The sequence below is a fragment of the Artemia franciscana genome, chromosome 7 (genome assembly GCF_032884065.1).
Source record: "Artemia franciscana chromosome 7, ASM3288406v1, whole genome shotgun sequence".
Classification (NCBI taxonomy): Eukaryota; Metazoa; Arthropoda; class Branchiopoda; order Anostraca; family Artemiidae; genus Artemia; species Artemia franciscana.
Genome location: NC_088869.1, coordinates 8,499,294 through 8,520,911, shown reverse-complemented (window position 1 = coordinate 8,520,911; position 21,618 = coordinate 8,499,294). Strand labels below are relative to the sequence as shown.

Genomic DNA, 21,618 nt, shown 5'->3' with positions numbered 1-21,618 from the left:
CAGCTAAAGCAAAGGCCATTCCTAAAGGGTTTGAAGTAATCCAAATCCCAAAACATGTTAAAAATGAAAATGAAGAGGAAAGACATGGGTGGTTAAGAGATATGCAAAAACGACAATTAGAGTGTGTCAAATATGAAAATAAGGAGCAAAGACACACGTGGCTAGAAAACATGCACACCGAGCATGTGAGCGAGTCAAAAATACAAATGAAGAGCAAATACACAGGCGGTTTGAAGAATAGCCGTGGCGTGTCAAAAATGAAAATGAAGAGCAAAGACAAGTGCGGTTAGAAGACACATGACACTGAGCTTGTGGGCAAGTCAAAAATGAAAATGAAGAGAAAAGACACACGCAATTAGAAGACACGTGACACCGAACATGTGAGCGAGTCTATGAAAATTAACCTGAACAGCGAGAATCAAAACGTTTCAAAATTGAAAATGATAGCGATGATGAATCGGCTTAGGATTTTGACAAAAGTAAGGTCATCAGTGCCTACCATATTCTTGTTAAAGAAAAACTATTTTGGCGATATGCGTTTCATTATGACGAAAGACAAGCCGAGATGAAACAAACAAAACAAATTGAAAATGATAGTGATGATGATTGGGTTCTGGGTCTTGACATGGATAAGGTCAACGCTTACCATACCTTTGAAAATCAGAAATCTGGACTAGATAAATCGTTGGATAAAAAGAAGTTTAGATCCCACCCCCTGAAAAATTTAAAGAAATAAAGGATCGGCGATATGTTTTTCATAATGACACAAGACAAGCTGAGGCAAAAGAAGAGGCGTTTATCTTATGCCTACTGTACCTCTTGAAAAAAAAAACATAGACTAGATAAATCGTTGGAAGAAAAAAAATGTCTTGTCCCACCACCTGAACAATTAAAAGAAAAAAAGGTTTGGCGATATGTCCTTCATAATGACAAAATTCAAGCCGAGGCAGAAGTTAAAGGTCCATTAAAAAAAACATAACTTTACAAAGATACTGATTCTGATTTAAAGTTCATTTGGGCATCATGACATCAAGATAAGTCGCAAATTATCTGCTATATATATATAGCCGAGTCGGTTGGTGTGCTGGATTTGGGATCCTTTGTCTGAAAGGACGCGGGTTCGAAGCGCAGTGTACCCAATTCCTCAGTTTGGGACGGGAGTCAGTGGCGTGACTCTGTAAGCTTAGCCAGAGTCGATCTAGCTTTAAATGGGTACCTGGAGAAATCTGGGGAAGGTAAGCAGGAAGGCTGTGCGAAAGCACAGGATGGTTGGCCCCCAACCCCCCATTGCACTTCCTGGCTGAAGGGCCAAGAAACGGAGATCAGCACCGCCGGTAGGGACTGTAAAGTCTAATGCCGTATCCTTTACCTTTATATATATATTTTTACTATATATATATATATATATATATATATATATATATATATATATATATATATATATATAGAGAGAGAGAGAGAGAGAGAGAGAGAGAGAGTGAATTAAAACTCCACGATCTGGAAAATGTTCTTTAGAACACATGTAAACTTCTTTTGTTTCTAGATTAAATTATGGTGTTTAAGTATCACTCAGTGTGTAAGCTAAGCTACATCTTGATTAGTTTATAAATATTGCTGTTTCAGCAATTAATCATCTCATTTTTTTGCAGCTACATCAAGACAACTCAAAGCTGGAGTCTTGCTTCGCTATCGCCGTAAGCAACTGTTATTATTACTTTTTCAAATTGTCTGTTTCTATAAAAACCTTTTTATTCTAGAAGATTTTGTGCTGCCACAAATTTAGGGACTGATAAATTCCTGCACTTGAATTCCGTATAAAATAATCAATTGATTTATTTAGAAAAATCATAACAGTTAATTTTTTTTATTGCTAAGAATATTGGTTAATAGTTATTATAAATTCTTTATACAAATTTTATTGAATGTTTTTTTCTGTATTTGATATTCCAAACTAATAATTTTGGAGATTTATACCTGTTGGCAAACAACCCATTATCACTCAGTTTATTGAGTTACTTTAAGAAATTTCTCAACAGAAACTCTTAGAAAACTCTTAGAGTGTTTATGTCAGTGAATATTTCTTACGTTTGTTATTATAGATTCATAAATAATACTAAAATGTACTCGTGGCAGATAATAAGTATGAGTAAGGACCAGCTGTAAAATGAAAGCTTAAAATTTGAATTGAGTCTAGAAATTGAAATGCATCTTAAAATATTTTACTAAATTAGACAGTAGTTAGAAGCAACAATGGCCTTATGCACCCTCGCCCCGCAAGATCACAATTGTAGGATGTTTTTTTTTTTAAGTGGAAAGCTTCGTGCCTTTTTATATAACAGCACCCTGGGATTACAATACCTACCATATATATATATATATATATATATATATATATATATATATATATATATATATATATATATATAAGCACCAAATGTGGTGCATAGCCTATACTTTAAACAATCGAATACAGGAACGTGTTAGTTTAGCGTGCGTGAGTCTGTGATTGAGAAATAAAGAGGAGGAATTACTATATAGTATCTACAATACATGCAAAATTACACAAAATGGCAAATCAGTCTGAATAGCTAAAGAAAAAGGCATGAAACAAGAAACAGCAACAAATCGCACTGAATCGCATACGAAAATGAGGTGTAAAACTAAAGAATAATGCAGCTAGTGCGTAATTTAGATATTTCAGAAAGTTACAATTGAATATGGAACATGTTATTGTTACAATTGAATATGGAACATGTAAAATTGTTGATTGACCACCGTTAGACTTGAAACTAAAGAATAAAACTATGGTTATGTCATTTTAATATCAGTATGACGCAAGCAAAAGGCATGTAAGAAGAAACGAAAAATTCCATTGAATTGCGGACGAAAATGTTGCACCACGAAATTTGCAGTTAGAAGACAAAAAAATATGATGGTATGAAGGGACGTGTTGGTTTAGCGTTTTGAGTGGTTAGAAGACAAAGTAAAATTACATTGGAATGAAGGAACATGTTATTTTAGTGTGTGTTTGTCTGTGATTGATAAACAGGACAGAGGAATCAATATTTGGTATATATGACGTGAGCAAAATAATATATAGATCGACAACACATTTAAAAATAGGATTTTTTGTAATTGCCATTTTTTTACAGTTATTGTGGCAGGTTAGAAACTGCCACAATATTTCACGTGTTTTAAGCAGAATTCTATATTTATGAGGAAAATAAAAGATTTCGGGTTCTAAGAAAAATTTTAAATTTATGAGTTTTATGTTTAGCCTATTCATAAAAAACTGAAAAATTATTCTAGACATCAGCTAGTTTTATACTATTAATACTGTAGCACATATCCAGGCTTTTTTAAGCTTTCGTTTTAAATCAGTTTTTATCCTCGTTGTCACTAGTCTTCTAAACGCAAACGTCTTTTTCTTCACTTTCGTTTTTGGCCCGTTCAGATCCGCACTGTTTCTTATCTTCTAGCCGCATGTTCCTTTCTTTTTCTATTTTCATTTTAAATTTTCAGAAATTTTTGTAGTGCCCACTGCTTTAGCTGCTCAGATTTGTCTAGTCCCATTTGATGGTCCAGGCTGCTTATTTTTAACCATTGTGAAGTTACGTTGCTCCAATCGTTCTTTGGTCTTGTCAAGTTTGAAAGTTCAGGTGTTTGGACAAAAACTTCTTCTTGTTCCAACGAATCATCATTCAACAAAGACAAAGGTCACGGATCTAATAGGTGATCATCTATCAGACGAAAGTAAAACAGTTCAAAACAGGGATGAAACCTTTTTATTGACAGTGATCAGATATAAAATTTATCTGGATATTTCGAACACATATACAGTGTTCATCATCAGCGTTCATCTACAGTGTTCGAAGTTATCTATCAGACATAATAGGTTATCATCTAAAGTGAGTGTTCGATGTATATTTTTTTTGGGGGGGGGGCGTGTTAGTTTGTAATCAGTAGTGTCAGAGAGGCAATTAAAAATGAATAAATTAGACCGACAAAAAAGCATACGGAACCTTGTTACTTTAGAAAAGTGTTTGAATCTAAATGATCATTTTCAAAAGTTGTCAGTATGGAAGTGAATCTTCAGTCAGAATATGATTAATGTAATCATGAAACAGGACTCTCCAACCCGGAACTATTGAATGAGGCTTATGCGTCTGGCATCCAAAGGCATTTATCTAGTTTATTGCTGTGCTGATAGAGACACGACCAAGTTGCATTGTACATTTCTTTGAACACTACAATGTAGCGTTGGTATTTTTTTCCATGACCCCACTGCCTTTTCTATGAAAAAATAGATAAGACTTCCAAATAGGGACAGGTCCTTTTATTAGAGAGTAAAACAAAAATATAAAGCAAAAGTAACTCTTTATTAAACTTTAGAGAGTTAGTAGTAAGGTTACTAACTCTACTGACGATCATGACCGACTGTGTCATCGGAATATTTAGAGCCTTTGCCTTTTTTTTTTTTTTTTACTGTCTAATAAAAGAACCTGTCGCTATTTGAAAATCAGATTTATTACCACAATGTAACCTTACGAAAATTATTAAGAAAGACAACAGCGTATGAAAACCCAAGCTTTTGGTCGACAAATCTTGCTCTATCTTTTGATTTTGAATTATGGATTTCTCCTTGCTTTCAATAAAGGTCTTGATATAAGGAGTGTAAATTTTTCTTCTTTGTCACATAAGTGTCACCATAACCGTACGGTTAAAAGCCTGCCTTTAGATATGTGCACACAGGAAAAAGCCTATGGCTTTTTCTTAATTGGAGTAGTAAAACTTGAACCACAGAGAAAATTAATTTCCCCAAACTAAAGCTCTTAAAGAATTTTCTCAAATTAATAACTTTTAGGTCTTTTTTCAAACCAAAAATTCCCAGGATGCTCGTTAAAAAAAAGCAACCGTTTTCGAGAAAAAAAAACACATAAATACATACATAAATAAATACACAAATAAAAGTACAATTATTGATCATTTAAATCTATATATATAAAAATAAGTTGTATGTATGTATTTTTGTATGTTGGAGGGTCTGAATATGAAGTCTGAAAAATAAAGAAGTAAAAGAAAACTAAAAAAATATAAAAGAATAAAAACGGTAAAAAAACTAAAAAAACTAAAAAGAAAAAAATCTAAAAAAGAAAAAAAACGAAAAAAAAATAAATAAAAAAAGGTAAAAAACTAAAAAGAAAAAAAAAGCTAAAAAAGCCAAAAAACTAAAAAAAGAAAAAACTGAAAAAGAACAAAAATTAAAAAAAGAAAAAACTAAAGAAAAAAACCAAAAACCTAAAAAAAAAGAAAAAATAGAAAAACTAAAAAAGAAAAAAAAAGAAAAAAGGAAAAAAACTAAAAGGGAGAAAAAACTGAAAAATAAGAAAAAAAAAGAAAAAGAAAACTAAAAAAGAAAGAAAGAAAAAAGTTAAAAAATGTAAAATAAGGAAGAAAAAGAAAACTAAAAAAATAAGAAAAAAATGAAAAATAAAAAAAGGAAAAAAACTAAAAAAAAAAAGATAAAACTAAAAAAAAATAAGAAAATAAAATTAAAAAAAGAAGAAAAAACTAAAAAAGAAAACAAATTAATAAAAGAAGAAACTAAAAAAAAGAAAAACTAAAAAAAAAACTAAAAAAAAGAAAAAACTAAAAAAAACTAAAAAAGAAACTATATATATAAAAAAAATATGTATGCATGTTTGTTTTTTTTTATGTTTGAGGGTTTGCATATGACGTCTGAAAAATCAAGAAGAAAAAGAAAACTAAAAAAAAGAAAAAATAATAAAAAGGCAAAAAACTAAAAAGAACTAAAAATGACAAAAAAACAAATAATAATCTGTATTCAGATCGATACCGCATTTTTCTAATGATTGCCCTTGAGCTTTGTTGATGGTGATTACTAATCAAATATTCCCTGTATCCCCGTCTTCATCTATATATCCCCCCTGTGCCCCCCGCGTTTCCATTGTAGTTATGACCGTGTGTTCCGGTCATCTATATATATACATAAAAATAAGTTGTCTGTGTGTTTGTGTCGAGTGACGTCATGTATGTGTGTCGACTGACGTCATATTTGTCGACTGACGAAATTAAAGACCGGGACATCGGGACACAAATGACGACCGGGACACCAAGACATCTATATATATATATATATATATATATATATATATATATATATATATATATATATATATATATATATATATATAATATATATATATATATATATATATATATATATATATATATATATATATATATATATATATATATATATATATATATATATATATATATATATATATATATATATATATATATATATATATATATAGTTCTTCTGAGTTCTGAGTTCTTTATTTAAAATTAAAATCCATAAACAAAAAAATTACTTCAAGACAATCTCCCCCATAAGGCTCCATGGCCGGGAAAGAAAAGGGGAGAAAAAAATACCAAGAACAAAAAAATATAAGCAAAAGCCAAAAATTGAGTCGCCCACCTTAATAATCTCCAAAAAATGACAAGCTAGGCAGGGGGTAGCACATGATTTCACCAACTCAATTAAATATCCAACTCAATCCAGAGACATCAACTCCAAGGGAAACCGGAATAAAAAATAAAGACAAAAAAAAAACAACAAACAAACAAAATTATTTACTAGCTAGAAAATCTCTAACATAATTTTTGAACATACCAAACGAGTGACAGCTTCGTAAGAACTCTGGGAGCGTGTTCCAGATCCTGTTGCAAGCTGTCAGAGGGTTGAAGTCAGACCTCACTGACGGTGTGTGAAGAACCAGTAAATTGTTGGAAGTGCGGAGATGATAAGTCGATTGATCAGAAACAAAAGATATATTATTACATAGGACAGCAGGAAGATGGCCGTGCAACTGTAAAAAACGAAAGAAGAACAAGAAAGAAAATAGAGAGACTTCAAATCAAGCAAGGGTTTAAGTGAAAAAAGGTTAGTTTCCTGAATAAGAGTCCTTGCTTTATCATAAAGTTTTGAAAGTGGCTTCAGAGACGTGGGAAAAGTTGACATCCAAATAACAGAACAATATGAAACATAAGACTGAACTAGGCTGCAGAAGAAGAGTCTAAGAATCGACCCTGGAAATATATATTTGAGCTTTCTAAGGATTCCAAGACTCCTGGAGACTTTCATTTTAATCAGGTCAATATGATACTTGAACGAAAGATTTTCGTCAAGCAAGATGCCTAGGAATCGAACGTAACGATCCTTAGGTCTACTTAGAGAACCTCTTGATACATTTATTTCATTTAAATCAGGGCAAGCCTTTGAGACTCTGGAGAAAATGAGAAAACATGACTTTTCGACATTTAAGGCAAGATAATCTACATCAAACCACTGGATAATTCTTTCAAAAAGGGCTATCATCCTTGAACGAAGATCAGACTCAGTTCTACCAGTTGTGCCAAGAGTACTGTCATCAGCAAAAGCAATAAGTGTATCCAGTAAGGACAAACTCTTGTCACAGCTAGTAACGGATACTGGTTGACAAAGACGACAGCAAATGGTAGGTTTTAAATTTTTAACCGCATTAATAAGGTCATTGACGTAGATTAAAAAGAGTATCGGCCCAATGACAGATTCTTGTGGAACACCAAACTCTATTCCAGAAGGATTAGAAAAGTCCGGATGAACCGAGATGATTCGACCAGATAAATATGATAGAAACCATGAATAAGCATTCCCTCTTATTCCAATATGGGACATTTTCAGAAGAAGAATCTTGTGTGTTAATGAGTCAAACGCTTTTCGAACGTCAAGAAAAAGAGCAGCAGGTATCAAACCAGAGTCAAGAGCTGAATTTAAATAATTCAAGAGAGTTGCACATGCATGCTCAGTTGAATGTTTGACCCTAAAACCAAACTGAAAATCATGAAAAAAGAGTTTAGAATTAAGAAAATCAAGAAGTCGAGAAAGCATAGCTTTTCCAAAAATTTTACTAAACACTGATAAAAGAGATATGGGACGATAATTTGCAGGATCATTCCTTGATCCACCTTTAAAAAGGATGATAACACGAGCACGCTTTAGAGCACTTGGGAAGACACCATTTTCAAAAGAAAGATTGACAAGTCTCGTGAGGGCACACACAATGACAGGAAGAATGAACTTGACAACCTTAGTCGGAATACGGTCTGGGCCAGAGGATGAAGAACCCCTCAAACAATTGACAATTCTGGCTATTTCAGCTTCAGAAACAGGTTCCAATGCCATTGATTTAGGACAAGGTGGTCCTAGATAAGACCTAAAATCAGGTAGAGAAGAAGAAGGACTTACAAAAGAGGCTGTAGTTTTGCCGATATTAGCAAAATAGGAAGTAAACGCATCTTGAACTTTTAGCTCACCCTCTACATTTTTCCCGTCAATCACAACACTTGAAGGGACAGAAGGAGGCAGAAAAGATGGCCTGATAACAGAATTGGTTACTTGCCATGTCTTCCTAATGTCTTTACCGCACGCAGAGAATTTTCTATGATAAAATAACGATTTAGCCCTTCGGCAAAGCGAATTGTAAACTCTTCTATAAGCTTTGAAAAGTTGAAGCCGAGAATTACGCGAAAATGGCTTAGAGCACCTGTAAGCCTTCCAAAGATAATTTTTCTTCCTCCAACTTTTAAGAAGTCCAGGGGTCATCCAAGGATTCAAAGGGGTTGTTCTTTTCGATGCTGGATTCGACTGGGGTGCATTACATGTATCAAAGATAACTTCTTTCAAAGAATCATAAAACGAATTAAACAAAGAATCTATGTCAGATCCATTTTTAGAAATACTCCACGAACGACCTGCCAACCGTGACCTAAGAATATGCAAGCCCTGATCATTAAATTTTAAAGAGAAAAAACCAGCTTCTTGGCTCCTCCTTGGCAAAGAATCGGAAAAATCATATATGGAAAAAACAGGAAAATGGTCTGAGATATCACTCATCAATATAGAATTTCGCACCAACGTCAAAGATGAAAAAATATTATCAAGTAAAGAAGCGGTAGTGTTAGTTATGCGAGTTGGAATGCATGCAGAAGGTAGTGTTCCACAAGCAAGCATTGTCGAAAGAAAATCCAAGGACGAGGATGACCTCCGGTCACACAAATTAAGGTTGAAGTCGCCCATAATTACAAGTTCACATGAATGAAGTTGGATTATTTCCAAGACCTATTCAAGAATCTGAAGGAAAGAGGGAACAGACCCACTAGGAGACCGGTAAATGTTACCAACAATCAAAACTTTAGCTTGGGTTTTAATCTCAATAAATATGGATTCAAAAATTCCTTCTTCATTTCTTGACAGGTCATGTCTAACAGAGTACGGAAGACATTCGGAAACATAAACAGCAAGGCCACCTTTAGCCATCCTACTTCGATTCAAATATTCCATCTTGTACCCAGGGAGATGCAATAGAGATTCGTTTTTTGAATCAAGGAAAGTCTCACAAAGACCAATGAAGTCAGGGTGGCCACTACGCACTATTTTTTTCAACTCATCAAACGAAGAGCAAAGACCCTGAACATTAAGCTGAAGTACAGAGAATCTACCATCTCGTTTGGATACTCGATCTAAATCAGATACGTATTTAATACTAACTGAAAAATGGGAATTTGATGGTGATTTGTTAGACTGACCTACTGAGATAACTTCGAAGACCACACTGCCTTCCATGACGAAAGTAAAACAGTTCAAAATAGGGATGATACCTTTTTATTGACAGTGAAATATAAAATTATTTAACTGGATATTTCGAACACATATACAGTGTTCATCATCAGCAGTAAAAAACAGTTTTACTGCTGATGATGAACACTGTATATGTGTTCGAAATATCCAGTTAAATAATTTTATATTTCACTGTCAATAAAAAGGTATCATCCCTATTTTGAACTGTTTTACTTACTGACCTACTGAATTATTTATCAAACTAAGAACATTAATTGGGTTATTTTGAAGATGTGATAGTCGCTCACCCAAGGAGGAGATGTCACCCAAACTAGAGTCAGACAAATTAAAAAAAAAAAAAAATACAAACTATGATCCATCATGCGCCATCCACCACCCAGCTTGGCATCTTCATAACAATGACATGTGGACAGCAACTATGCAAACAGAATGATGAACTCATTTTTTGTGAAAAAAGAAACTGAAACAGAAAAAATAAAGGCCAAAAACAGAAAACTTGAATAAGAAAAAAACATGTATACAAAATGAAAAACAACAAAAACATAACTAAATCTCCCAATCCAGGAGAAAAATTTATATATCATAACTTATGAAAAAAAAACCAAAACAACAACAACTAACAAACATCAAACAAATCACTAAAAAAAAAAAGAGAACAAATCACACATATTACTCATCACCTCCGACTATCACAGCGGGGGAGGGAACCACAGAGGTCGCATTACTATATAGTTTAAAGGGATCAAAACATGAGTCCTCTATTCGCAACCAAGTCTTACTCTTTGAAGACTTTTTCGCTTCAATCCATACACTAATCCCTTTCGTTATTACTCGGGTTTCAGCAACTCTAGTTGAAGTGTCAGATGATGTACGCAGATTATAGCCGAAAGATAGCAGTTCTTTTCTACGACGTGCCAATTCACGCGGGAGATCGGAAGTGATACTTTTTCTAGATCCCTTCAGCCTACCACAATTTTTCATAATAGCATCTTTATCTGCTAAATTAGCCAAAGTCACGAAAACTGGCCCGGCTTTTAGTGTAGTCCTAGACGTTGCACTAGTTTTAGAGCCTGGTGATTTATTTCCATTTAAACGATAGCACTTGACGAAGGGCATTGAATTTACGTTACTGACTCCTAATTCAGAGAGAAACTCACGAGTAGCATTTTCTGAGTTACCATCTTGAACAGCTGGTATACCGTGAAGTAGAATATTCTGTCTTTTTGAAACAAGTAATATATATATATATATATATATATATATATATATATATATATATATATATATATATATATATATATATATATATATATATATATATATATATATATATATATATATATATATATATATATATATATATATGTATAGAAAATATATATATAGAAAATATATATATATATATATATATATATATATATATATATATATATATATATATATATATAGAATAGAATAGGTTTTATTTGCACAATCTTTCGTAGTCATAAAACTAAATGGCGCTTGTGCTTACAAAAAAGAAAAAAGGATTAAATCAAACGACAAAAAAAAAAATCAGAAGACCAATAGTTTAAAATCAACAATTGTTATACTTTGATACAAAGAAAGGGATGAATGAGTTGGAAAAACGATTTGTGCGTGAAGGAGGTGCTGCTAATCTGTCAAATTTCTTCAACCTAGTACTTCGATGTTTCACTAAAACTGGTGGTAGTATCGATCTGTATTTATCACTTCTGAGAAGATATTGGCCAAATTCAAGGATCAAACTGAGACGACGCTCTTGAAGAGAGGGAATTTGTAAAGTGGATAATGCTAACTTATATTCGGTAAAGGCATCGCACAATATTACTTTGACTGCTCTTTTTTGTATTGACTCAAGCTGGTCACTTAGGTAAATAGTGTTATTGACTTGTGGGCCCCATACGGGACATGCATACTCTAAAATTGGTCGAATGTAAGTAAGATAGGCTATCCTTAGTTGTGTCACTGAAAAACCAAATCGACGCATTAGTATAAGTGTCCGCATCGCACTATTTGCCTTTTTGATAATTGAATCGACATGGAGGCTGAAAGAGCAGTCGATGCTAAACTTGACACCAAGCACTACTGCCGAAGATTCACTAGGATAAGGAGGAGGAGGGCACACAAAGTCTCTCTTCAGGGGATTAAAGCGAAGGATTTTAGTCTTTCCTTCGTTGATTTGGAGGCTGTTCGCAGTACATTCATCTTTGAAGTTTTTGATTATTTCGTTACAGAATTGGGGGACAGCCTCAGACTTCTCAACAATGTACTTCAGTAGGACTGACAAGTCGTCTACATACTTAAATCTTTCTTCATAGCCGGAAAGGATGAAATTTATCACTGCCAAAAACAGTAGACTAGCGAGCTTAGTACCTTGTGGGGCTCCGCATGTAAGCTCGACCCATTCGGAGTCGGTATCTCCTGGGAAAAGACTGTAAACGCACTGATAGCGGGCTTGTAAAAAATTGATCACTAAAAGGAGAATATGTTTTTGCGCACCCATGGTGCGTAGATTTGTGATAGCAACGGAATGGCGAATAAGATCAAAAGCCTTTCGGTAGTCTACGAGGAGAAGGTCGACTATAGCACTTCCTCGGTCGAGCCAGTCGACAATGAGATGGTACATCCGTACTAAATAAACAGTTGTGCTGCTGCCTCTTAAGCATCCATACTGATACGGGTCTAGATGTGCAGAGACCTGTGACATAAGTTTGCGGTAAATAAACGTTTCTGCAACTTTAGAAAGGTTCGGAGTTATTGATATAGGCCGGAGTTGATCACAAGATTTTGGACACCTTACTTTTGGAATAACGCGGACATATGCTCTTTTCCAAGCACTAGGGAATACTTGCTGAAGGAAACATTGGTTGATTATAGAAGAGAGTGGCTTAGCAAGAAAAATGGCGAATTCACGTAACAGCTTTACTGGAAGCTCACCTGGGTAGGACGCACAGTTCGCTTTCAGTCTTAGGAGTTCCTTATAAACAGTGAATTCAGAGACCTCACATACGTCCTCAATCTCTGCACCAGCAATGATAGTATCAATTTCTGATTTGGTGATTGATGGAAATGAGGTACAAATGTCAGCAAAATAAGAATTGACTTCATTAGCTGAGGTTAAGGTACCGTCCTCTTTGAGGAGCCTTAGATCTCTGAGTGTTGTCTTACCGGTAAGTCTTTTTACTGAGGAATGCCATTTGTGGGGGTCTATTGTGAGTAAGGGAGTAATTTTATCCCCCACATACTGCCTCTTGGCACGCTTGTTTAGTTTAACAATATGATTACGCAACTTGGCTGAAGCTACGGTATCACCAGCGATATGAAGACGACAACGGGTTTTTATTAAATTCTTTAGATCATTGGTTATCCACGGTTTATCAGTGTCACTCACAGTAATGACTTTTACGGGAAAACAAGTCTGAAATTGCTCCTGAAGCAGAGTATTCAGCTTATTGACTTTAATATTAATATCCTGTTCAGAGCAAATGTCCTCAAACTGATAATTACCGATCCAGCGACCAAATGTAGATATCGAGTCCTCAGTAAGTGGTCGCACCGTATACTTGACTCGTTTTGGCTTCGGAATTGCCGAACTGGCTTCCCAGAAGATGATAAAGTGATCAGAATTCAGAAGGGGTCCTAGGGATCTCGGTGCGTAATAAAAGTCTGTCAAGTTGGTAAAAATCAAGTCCAGTATGCTGCCACTTTGATGGGTAGGTATTGTAACGGCTTGTCGCAAATCTAAAATATTTGAAACCCATTGCCTATTAGTTTGATTGAAGTCTCCGGCAATAACAAAGCCAGGAGAGACATGCTTGCGGCGCATTTTGTCTACGAAAAACTGAATGTGTTCAATCAAGTCTTTCCTGTTTTTAGCACTTTCAGGATAATAGACCGAAGCAACAATTAAACATGAAAATCTTTTTGATAAACGTGCAGGTTTGCATTCGGTCCATAATATTTCGTGGTCGGAGTCAAAAGGCTCACTTAACAGCCTTGAGGATAGGTCATTACGAACATAAAGTCCAACGCCTCCTCCTCGACGATTCAAGCCACGATCGTGACGCGTATTAAAGTAGCTTGCGTAACCTTTGATGCGCGCCGATTCGTCAGAAGTGTCCCAACATTCGCTTATTATTATTATTATTGAGGCGTTGTTCTGCCTGGCAATAATTTCAAGTGCATCAGTTTTGTTGTTCAAAGATCTAGCGTTGGTGGGGGCGCTTCGCGTCCCCCCCCCCAAGCCCCCCCCCGCGCGCGTAAGTCGTTACGCGCCATATTAGTTAAGCGCCATTGTAGTTGTGTCCCTATGTCCCACCTGTGATATATATATATATATATATATATATATATATATATATATATATATATATATATATATATATATATATATATATATATTTATATATATATATATATATATATATATATATATATATATATATATATATATATATATATATATATATATATATATATATATATATATATATATATATATATATATATATATATATATATATATATATATATATATATATATATATATATATATATATATGTTTTTAACTACGTAAAACTTGCGAATATACAACATTCTTTGCTGTCCCATTGTCTGTGCATATAAATAGAATGTCAGATTTAACGACTTTTGAACATGCAACATATAATGGTCCGTGGGAAAACAATCCGTATTCAGATCTATACCTCATGATTCTAATGATTGCCCTTGAGCTTTGTTGATGGTGATTGCTAATCGACGATTCCCTGTGTCGCCATCGTTATTTATATATCCCCTTGAATCCCCCGGCGTCCCTGTTGTAGTTGTGTCCCTGTGTCCCGGTCGTCATGTCCCGGTGTCCCGGTCGTCATTTGTGTCCCGGTCTGTATATACATTCGTTTTTGAATTGGTCTTTTTTTAGGTTTTAGTTTTTTACCTTTTTTTAGTTTTTTTTCTTTTTTTTAGTTTTGTTTTTCTCCTTTATTTTTCATTTTTTTCCTTTTTCATTTTATTTTCTTTTTTAGTTTTTTTTTTAGCTTTTTAGCTTTTTTAGTTTTTTATTAGTTTTTAGTTTTTTTTCTTTTTAGTTTTTTTTTGTAGTTTTTACCTTTTTTTAGTTTTTAATTTTTTTTTACTTATGTCCTGGACGTCATTTATACTCCGTGTCCCGGTCGTCATTTGTGTCCCGGTGCTTTGTTGATGGTGATTGCTAATCGAACATTCATTGTGTCCCGGTCGTCATTTATATTCCCTATGTGCCGGTGTCCCGGTCGTCATTTGTGTCCCGATGTCCCGGTCTGTAATTTCGTCAGTCGAAAACATGACGTCAGCCGACACAGAAACATGACGTCACCTGATCCACAGACAGATAGACAACTTATTTATATATATATAGATATATATATATATATATATATATATATATATATATATATATATATATACATATATATATATATATATATATATATATATATATATATATATATATATATATTATATATACACTTATTCACCATAGTTCTGTCCTTGATTTAATTAAATAAAAAGACTAGTTTTTTTAACTGAAAGTAAGGAGCGACATTAAAATTTAAAACTAACAGAGATTATTACGCATATGAGAGGTTTTTCTCCTCCGAAATACCTCAGTCTTTATGCTAAAGTATCTTTAGTAATTTCAACTATTTATTCTACGGCCTTTCTGATTCAGGAGTCATTCTTAAAGAATTGGGTCAAAACTTAAGCTTTAGTGTAAAGAGCGAGGTATTAACGAGGGGTCAAAGCCCCTCATATAAATAATAAATATAAAAATATAGAATTTTGTTACGTAAGTTACTTCTTAAGTTACGTATATTTTTTACTATTAAAAACATTCGTTAAAAATTAGAAGTTCTAGTTGGCTTTTTAAATAGCCGAAAAATTGGAGGGCAACTAGGCCTGCTTCCCCACCCCTTATTTCTCAAAATCGTCTGATCAAAACTAAGAAAAAGCCATTCAGCCAAAAAATGAATTAATATGCAAATTTCATTTTAACAATTTATGTGCGGAGAGCCAAAATCAAACACGATTTTGATTTTGTTTACATCAATTCAAAAACGTTCAGAAATTAAATAATAAAAACTAGTTTTTTTAACTGAAATTAAGGAGAATGAACCTAGCTGGTCAATTTAACTTTGCTAGTGAAGCGGAAGATACATCTTTTAATAATTTTAAGGAGGTCGCAGTGAAAAGTATCAAGCTTATGAAGAGGTCATTGAAAGGGTTGAACAATATCAGTTGGAAATTACTTCAAAGAATTTTTGTATTAATGGAATGCAAGGAGAATACTGCAATAGTCCTTAAGCTTTATGAAGTTACTCGGGATCTATCCAATGAATTAGATCGGACTAGTGTACTTATTAAGACGGAACGAAACGCTTACTGGGCTTATATAGAGGTACTTACATAACAAAAAAATCCTACGAAGAAGTAGTTAAAAGGTTTGACAAACTTTTGTTGAAAATTATTGACAAGGTGCTTTGGAAAAAAAGCTCTAGATCATTAAAAGTATAAACCAAAATATTATTCACAAGATATGAATAGGAGGTAGAGAGGCAGAAAGATGTGAGTAGAGAGGCAGGCAATATACCATGAGAGGTTAATACTAGTACCAATACACAAAGTCAAGGTATTGTAGGGGGGAAAGGCTATTGGATCGCCAGGGTAATCAAACAGTTCAGGGCAAAGAACTGTAAGTAAGGAGTGACCCGGCTGAATAGCAACCAAAACTCAAAATTTTGATATCAATAGATATATCAAACTAATCAACTTTTTATGCTCATTTCAAATATATAAATGTTATTAAGTTTAGTTTTACCCATCAAAGGTTACGAGCTTGGGAAAATTTTCGTGGTATTCGAGAAAAGGGAGAATCCCCCCCTAAAAGTCAAGTGACCTTAATGAAAATCACACCATCAGATTCAGCGTATCAGAGAATTTTGTCAGTCTATTGGCCCTAGAATATCGAAGAGTGCTTATTCAAACGGAAAATAAAAGTTATTGTGCCCTTTTTAAGTGACAAAAAAATTGGAGTTCAACTATGCCCCGTCCCACACCCATTTTTTCCCAAAATAACTCGATCAACATTTTGAGATAGGTATTTTGTTCATAATAGTTGAAAGGCCTTACAACTATGCCTTTGGGTATAACAATACCTCCCAATCCCAGGGGAAAGGTCTTTAAGTTATAACATTTGCCCATTGTTTACGCATAGTATTTGTTATTGGGATGCATGCATACATTTTTGGGTGGCGGGGGGACGAATTTTCTGCTGGTTGGTTGTCCACGGGGAAATTTTCCCTGGGGAGGGAAGTTTCCAGGGAGTGAACTTGTCAGGGAGAATTATGCAATGCGAGAATTTGCTAGAATTTCTGTAGAAATTTCTCTGTATATATCTTGCTTTCTCTTCTCTGTCTCAATTCTACGCACGGAGTGGTTGAGATTAATGCTCCGGAGTAAATATTCACCATGATTGAATTGTTTAGAGGATATTTACCTGGGGAAAGGGATTCTCCATGAAGGTGGAATCGCATTTCCTGGCATTATTTAGAATAAGATCGGAAATTAAATTTAAAAAAAAACAATTTTTTTTCAACTGAAAGTAAGGAGCAGCATTAAAACTTAAAACGAACAAAAATTATTACGTATACGAAGGGGTTGTCCCCTCCTCAACACCTCGCTTTTTATGCTTAAGTTTGACTTTTGGCTTAGGCATGGCATCCCGTAGGAGAATACCTAAAGACTAGGAATGCAAAGCTTAAGAGAGGAAACATATATGACTTCCTTGACAAGGAGGTTAGGTGTAGAATCTGGTCGGCAAGGTCGGGAGTTGGAGGAGGTGAAGACTCCATTTCTAGAAGATGGAAAACTTATATTCCAGTTCGGAATGTAGATAATTCTGTAAAGTATTTCTTATTACCTTGTCATCTAGATTTTATGAGGGCTTCAAATTTTATATTGTCAATGCACCTTGTCATCTTATGGTCAGAAAATTGTTAGTCTTCAAACCTAGTGTTATGAAAATGAGGTGACAATATTGAGGTACATAGCTAAGGTTTCAGAGATTCAGAGGAACCAACCCCCGAATTGTAGGAATGAGGCACCGAGTGTGCCAAACCTGGTTGAAAACTTGTTTGGAGTAGAGATTTTCCTCGGAAACCTCGAGAGCATAAAGTTCAACATGAGAAAACAAACGGTATTCAGAAATTCAGTTCCTGTTCAATGACGATCTATTTATTTTGTTTGCAAAAGCGAAGAAAAGTAAAAAAAGGAAAGGTATTTGAATCGACAATTAAACTTTTTCATAATTTAAATTATGGGGCTTCAGTATGAGAGACCTAATTTTGGTATTCAATTTGCATTTAGAGATGATCGGTTTATTGTAACTGAAAAATTGAGAAAAAGTAGAAGAGAGAAAAGAGTTACAAAAGTAGAGTGTAGTTTGGAAATATACATACAAATAAATAGACACTATTGTTCAGTCCGTATGAGAAGATTATTTGTTTTTCCCTACTACGAAAATCAGGAAAAAGAAGAAAGAAAAAATAAATTGAAAGAAGACACATAATGTTGAAAATGATGTTTGCGCTGACAGAGAGTAATATTGCAGATAAATCGTTGAGAGATCTTCGCCTTATTGACAGGAAATAAAGATAGCTGGGAGATAGAATGGAAGGACCACCCTAAGTATTGGAAAAGTCAGTTGGTATTTATGGTTTTAAAGATGTGGTTGACTTGGTTGAGCCTGGGGTGGGGGCGTTGGAGGTCTGTCTTGACAGCTTTTAGAGGTGTTTACCCCCGAACAGATAGGGGAAGAGTCCCTTCGTGAGATCATGGATGATGGTCAGTTTCTTCAACCAAAAGCTGATTTGGCCTTAAATAGCCTGTTGAAATTTACCTTACCTAGGCATATCCTTACCCAACTATGGGCCTCTGATAGATACTCTCTTTTATTACGAGTCAATGCCTGTTCCTCTTGCATTTTAGGTTAGTTCTTAATTATCGTGTTATAGGGGCTTTCCTTGCTGGGACCCTAACAGTGTTAATATGTTGGAGTGTGGTACCCACATCTACCAATATTGACAGCTACGGGCTCCCGCACCTTCAGTTCAAGACTCGTCGTGACTTTTATTTTCCGTTTGTATTATGCATTGCAACGTTTTTATCCATTTCTCTTCGGGCGTGTCTCAATTAACTTCATTACATATTATTTCATTTACCACTATTTTAACAATTCAATGGGGAAAAAGGAAAACCAAGTACTATGATAGTAGATATCTTCGCATCAAACATTAGTTCACGGTAACTAACTGCAAAGTTAGACTGGTTTAAAAGACTGGGTTAACTGCAAAGTTAAAGAGTGACTGGATTTAATCAAACAGTTCGTGGTAACGAACTGTAGTAAGGAGCGACCCGGCTCAATAGTAACCAAAACTCTAAAAAATTGAATTTTGATATCAATAGCTACATCAAAAAAATCGCATTTTAATTCTGATTTTAAATATATAAGTTTCATCAAGTTTAGTCTTACCCATCAAAAGTTACGAGCCTGAGAAAATTTGCCTTATTTAGGAAAGTAGGGGGGGGGAACACCCCCTAAAAGTCGTAGGATCTTAACGAAAATGACACCATCAGTTTCAGCGTATCAAAGAACCCTACTGTAGAAGTTTCAAGCTCTTATCTACAAAAACGTGGAATTTTGTATTTTTTGCCAGAAGACAAATCACGGGTGCGTGTTTATTTGTTGTTTTTTTTTCTTTTCCCCAGGGGTCATCGTATCGACCAAGTGGTCCTAGAATGTCACAAGAGGGCTCATTCTAACGGAAATGGAAAGTTCTAGTGCCCTTTTTGAGTGAACAAAAAAATTGGAGGGCATCTAGGCCCCCTCCCACGCTAATTTTTTTCCCAAAGTGAACGGATCAAAATTTTGAGATAGCCATTTTGTTCAGCATAGTCAAAAATCATAATAACTATGTCTTTGGGGATGACTTACTCCCCCACAATCACTGGGGGAGGGGCTGCAAGTTACAAACTTTGACACGTGTTTACATTTAATAATGGTTATTGGGAAGTGTACAGACGTTTTTAGGGGGATTTTATTTTGTTTGGGGGTGGGGCTGAGGAGAGGAGGCTATGTTGGAGGATCTTTCCTTGGAGGAATCTGTCACGGGGGAAGAAATATTCAATGAAAAGGGCGCAGAATTCTCTTGCATTACTATAAGAAAACAATGAAAAATAAACATGAAAACAGTTTTTCAAATGAAAGTAGAATGGAAACTTAAGACGAACAGAGATTATAACGCATATGAGAGGTTCTAAAAGTACTTTAGCATAAAGAGCGAGGTATTTAGGAGGAGATAAATACCTTGCTCTTTATGCTAAAGTATTTTTAGTAATTTCAACTATTTATTTTACGGCCTTTCTGATTCAGGGGTCATTCTTAAAGAATTGGGACAAAACTTACGATTTAATGTAAAGAGCGAGGTATTAACGAGGGTACAAACCCCCTCGTATACATAATAAAAATATAAGGTTATGAAGGTTTGTTACGTAAGTTAATTCTTAAGTTAAGTTAATTCGTCCCCTCCGCAATTCCTCGCTCTTTACGCTAAAGTTTGACTCTTTGCCACAATTCTACTTTTTAAAACAATTAAAAGCTTTAGCGTAAAGAGCGAGGAATTGCGGAGGGGACAACCCATTTCATATACGGAGTAATTTCTGTTCGTTTTAAGTTTTAATGTCGCTCCTTACTTTCAGCTAAGAAAATTAGTTTTTTTTTAGTTAATAGTAACTGAAAACTGAAAAAAAAGGAGTTTTGATAACGATATATACGTCAAAGAGTCTAGTTTTTATCTTTATTGCAAATACATAAAATTCGTAAACTTTAAATGTATCAAAAGTTACGAGCCTGAGAGATGTCTTATTTCCAAAAAGAGGGGGGACGCGACTAAGAGAGCAAGTTTTTATAATGAAAGATGCACCATTAATGTCAGCACATCAGCAATTTGCACATAAGCGCATGTAGATTAAATATTTGTAATTTTAAAAGATATTAACTTGAGGCCCATCTTTGCTTATAGTCTGATTATAATCCTGCAAAATAATTTTGAAGCCCCTTCAGAAAGGATTGTAAGTCCTTAACTACTGCTCGTGTCCAACAAGAAAAAACAAAGAATGTAGAGAGCATAAAGAATTGCATAAGAATTTAATTTTATATATTAAAATAAGAATTCATAATATATATTAAAATATATTAAATAAGGCTTAAGATTTAATATATAATACATAATAATTTAATAATAGTATATATATATATATATATATATATATATATATATATATATATATATATATATATATATATATATATATATATATATATATATATATATATATATATATATATATATATATATATATATATATATATATATATATATATATATATATATATATATATATATATATATATATATATATATATATATATATATATATATATATATATATATATATATATATATATATATATATATATATATATATATATATATATATATATATATATATATATATATATATATATATATATATATATATATATATATATATATATATATATATATATATATATATATATATATATATATATATATATATATATATATATATATATATATATATCTATATATATAAAAATAAGTTGTTTGTCTGTCTGTCGACTGACGTCATGTTTGTGTGTCGACTGACGTCATGTTTGTCGACTGACGTCATTATAAGGATTGAGCTGTATGTCGTCATGAAGTCGTTTGTCATCTGAAGTCATGTTTGTCGACTAACGAAACTACAGAGC

General features: G+C 33.8%; 1 protein-coding gene across 1 annotated transcript in view; it reads left to right on the top strand.

Moving 5' to 3' along the window:
* The window catches only part of LOC136028803 (uncharacterized), a 52,303-nt gene that overhangs the window by 3,853 nt on the left and 26,832 nt on the right, over nucleotides 1-21,618 (top strand). Inside the window, exon 2 of the mRNA XM_065706708.1 lies at nucleotides 1,650-1,694. Coding sequence (XP_065562780.1) covers nucleotides 1,650-1,694 — 45 coding nt within the window. The remainder of the gene's footprint in view (nucleotides 1-1,649; nucleotides 1,695-21,618) is intronic.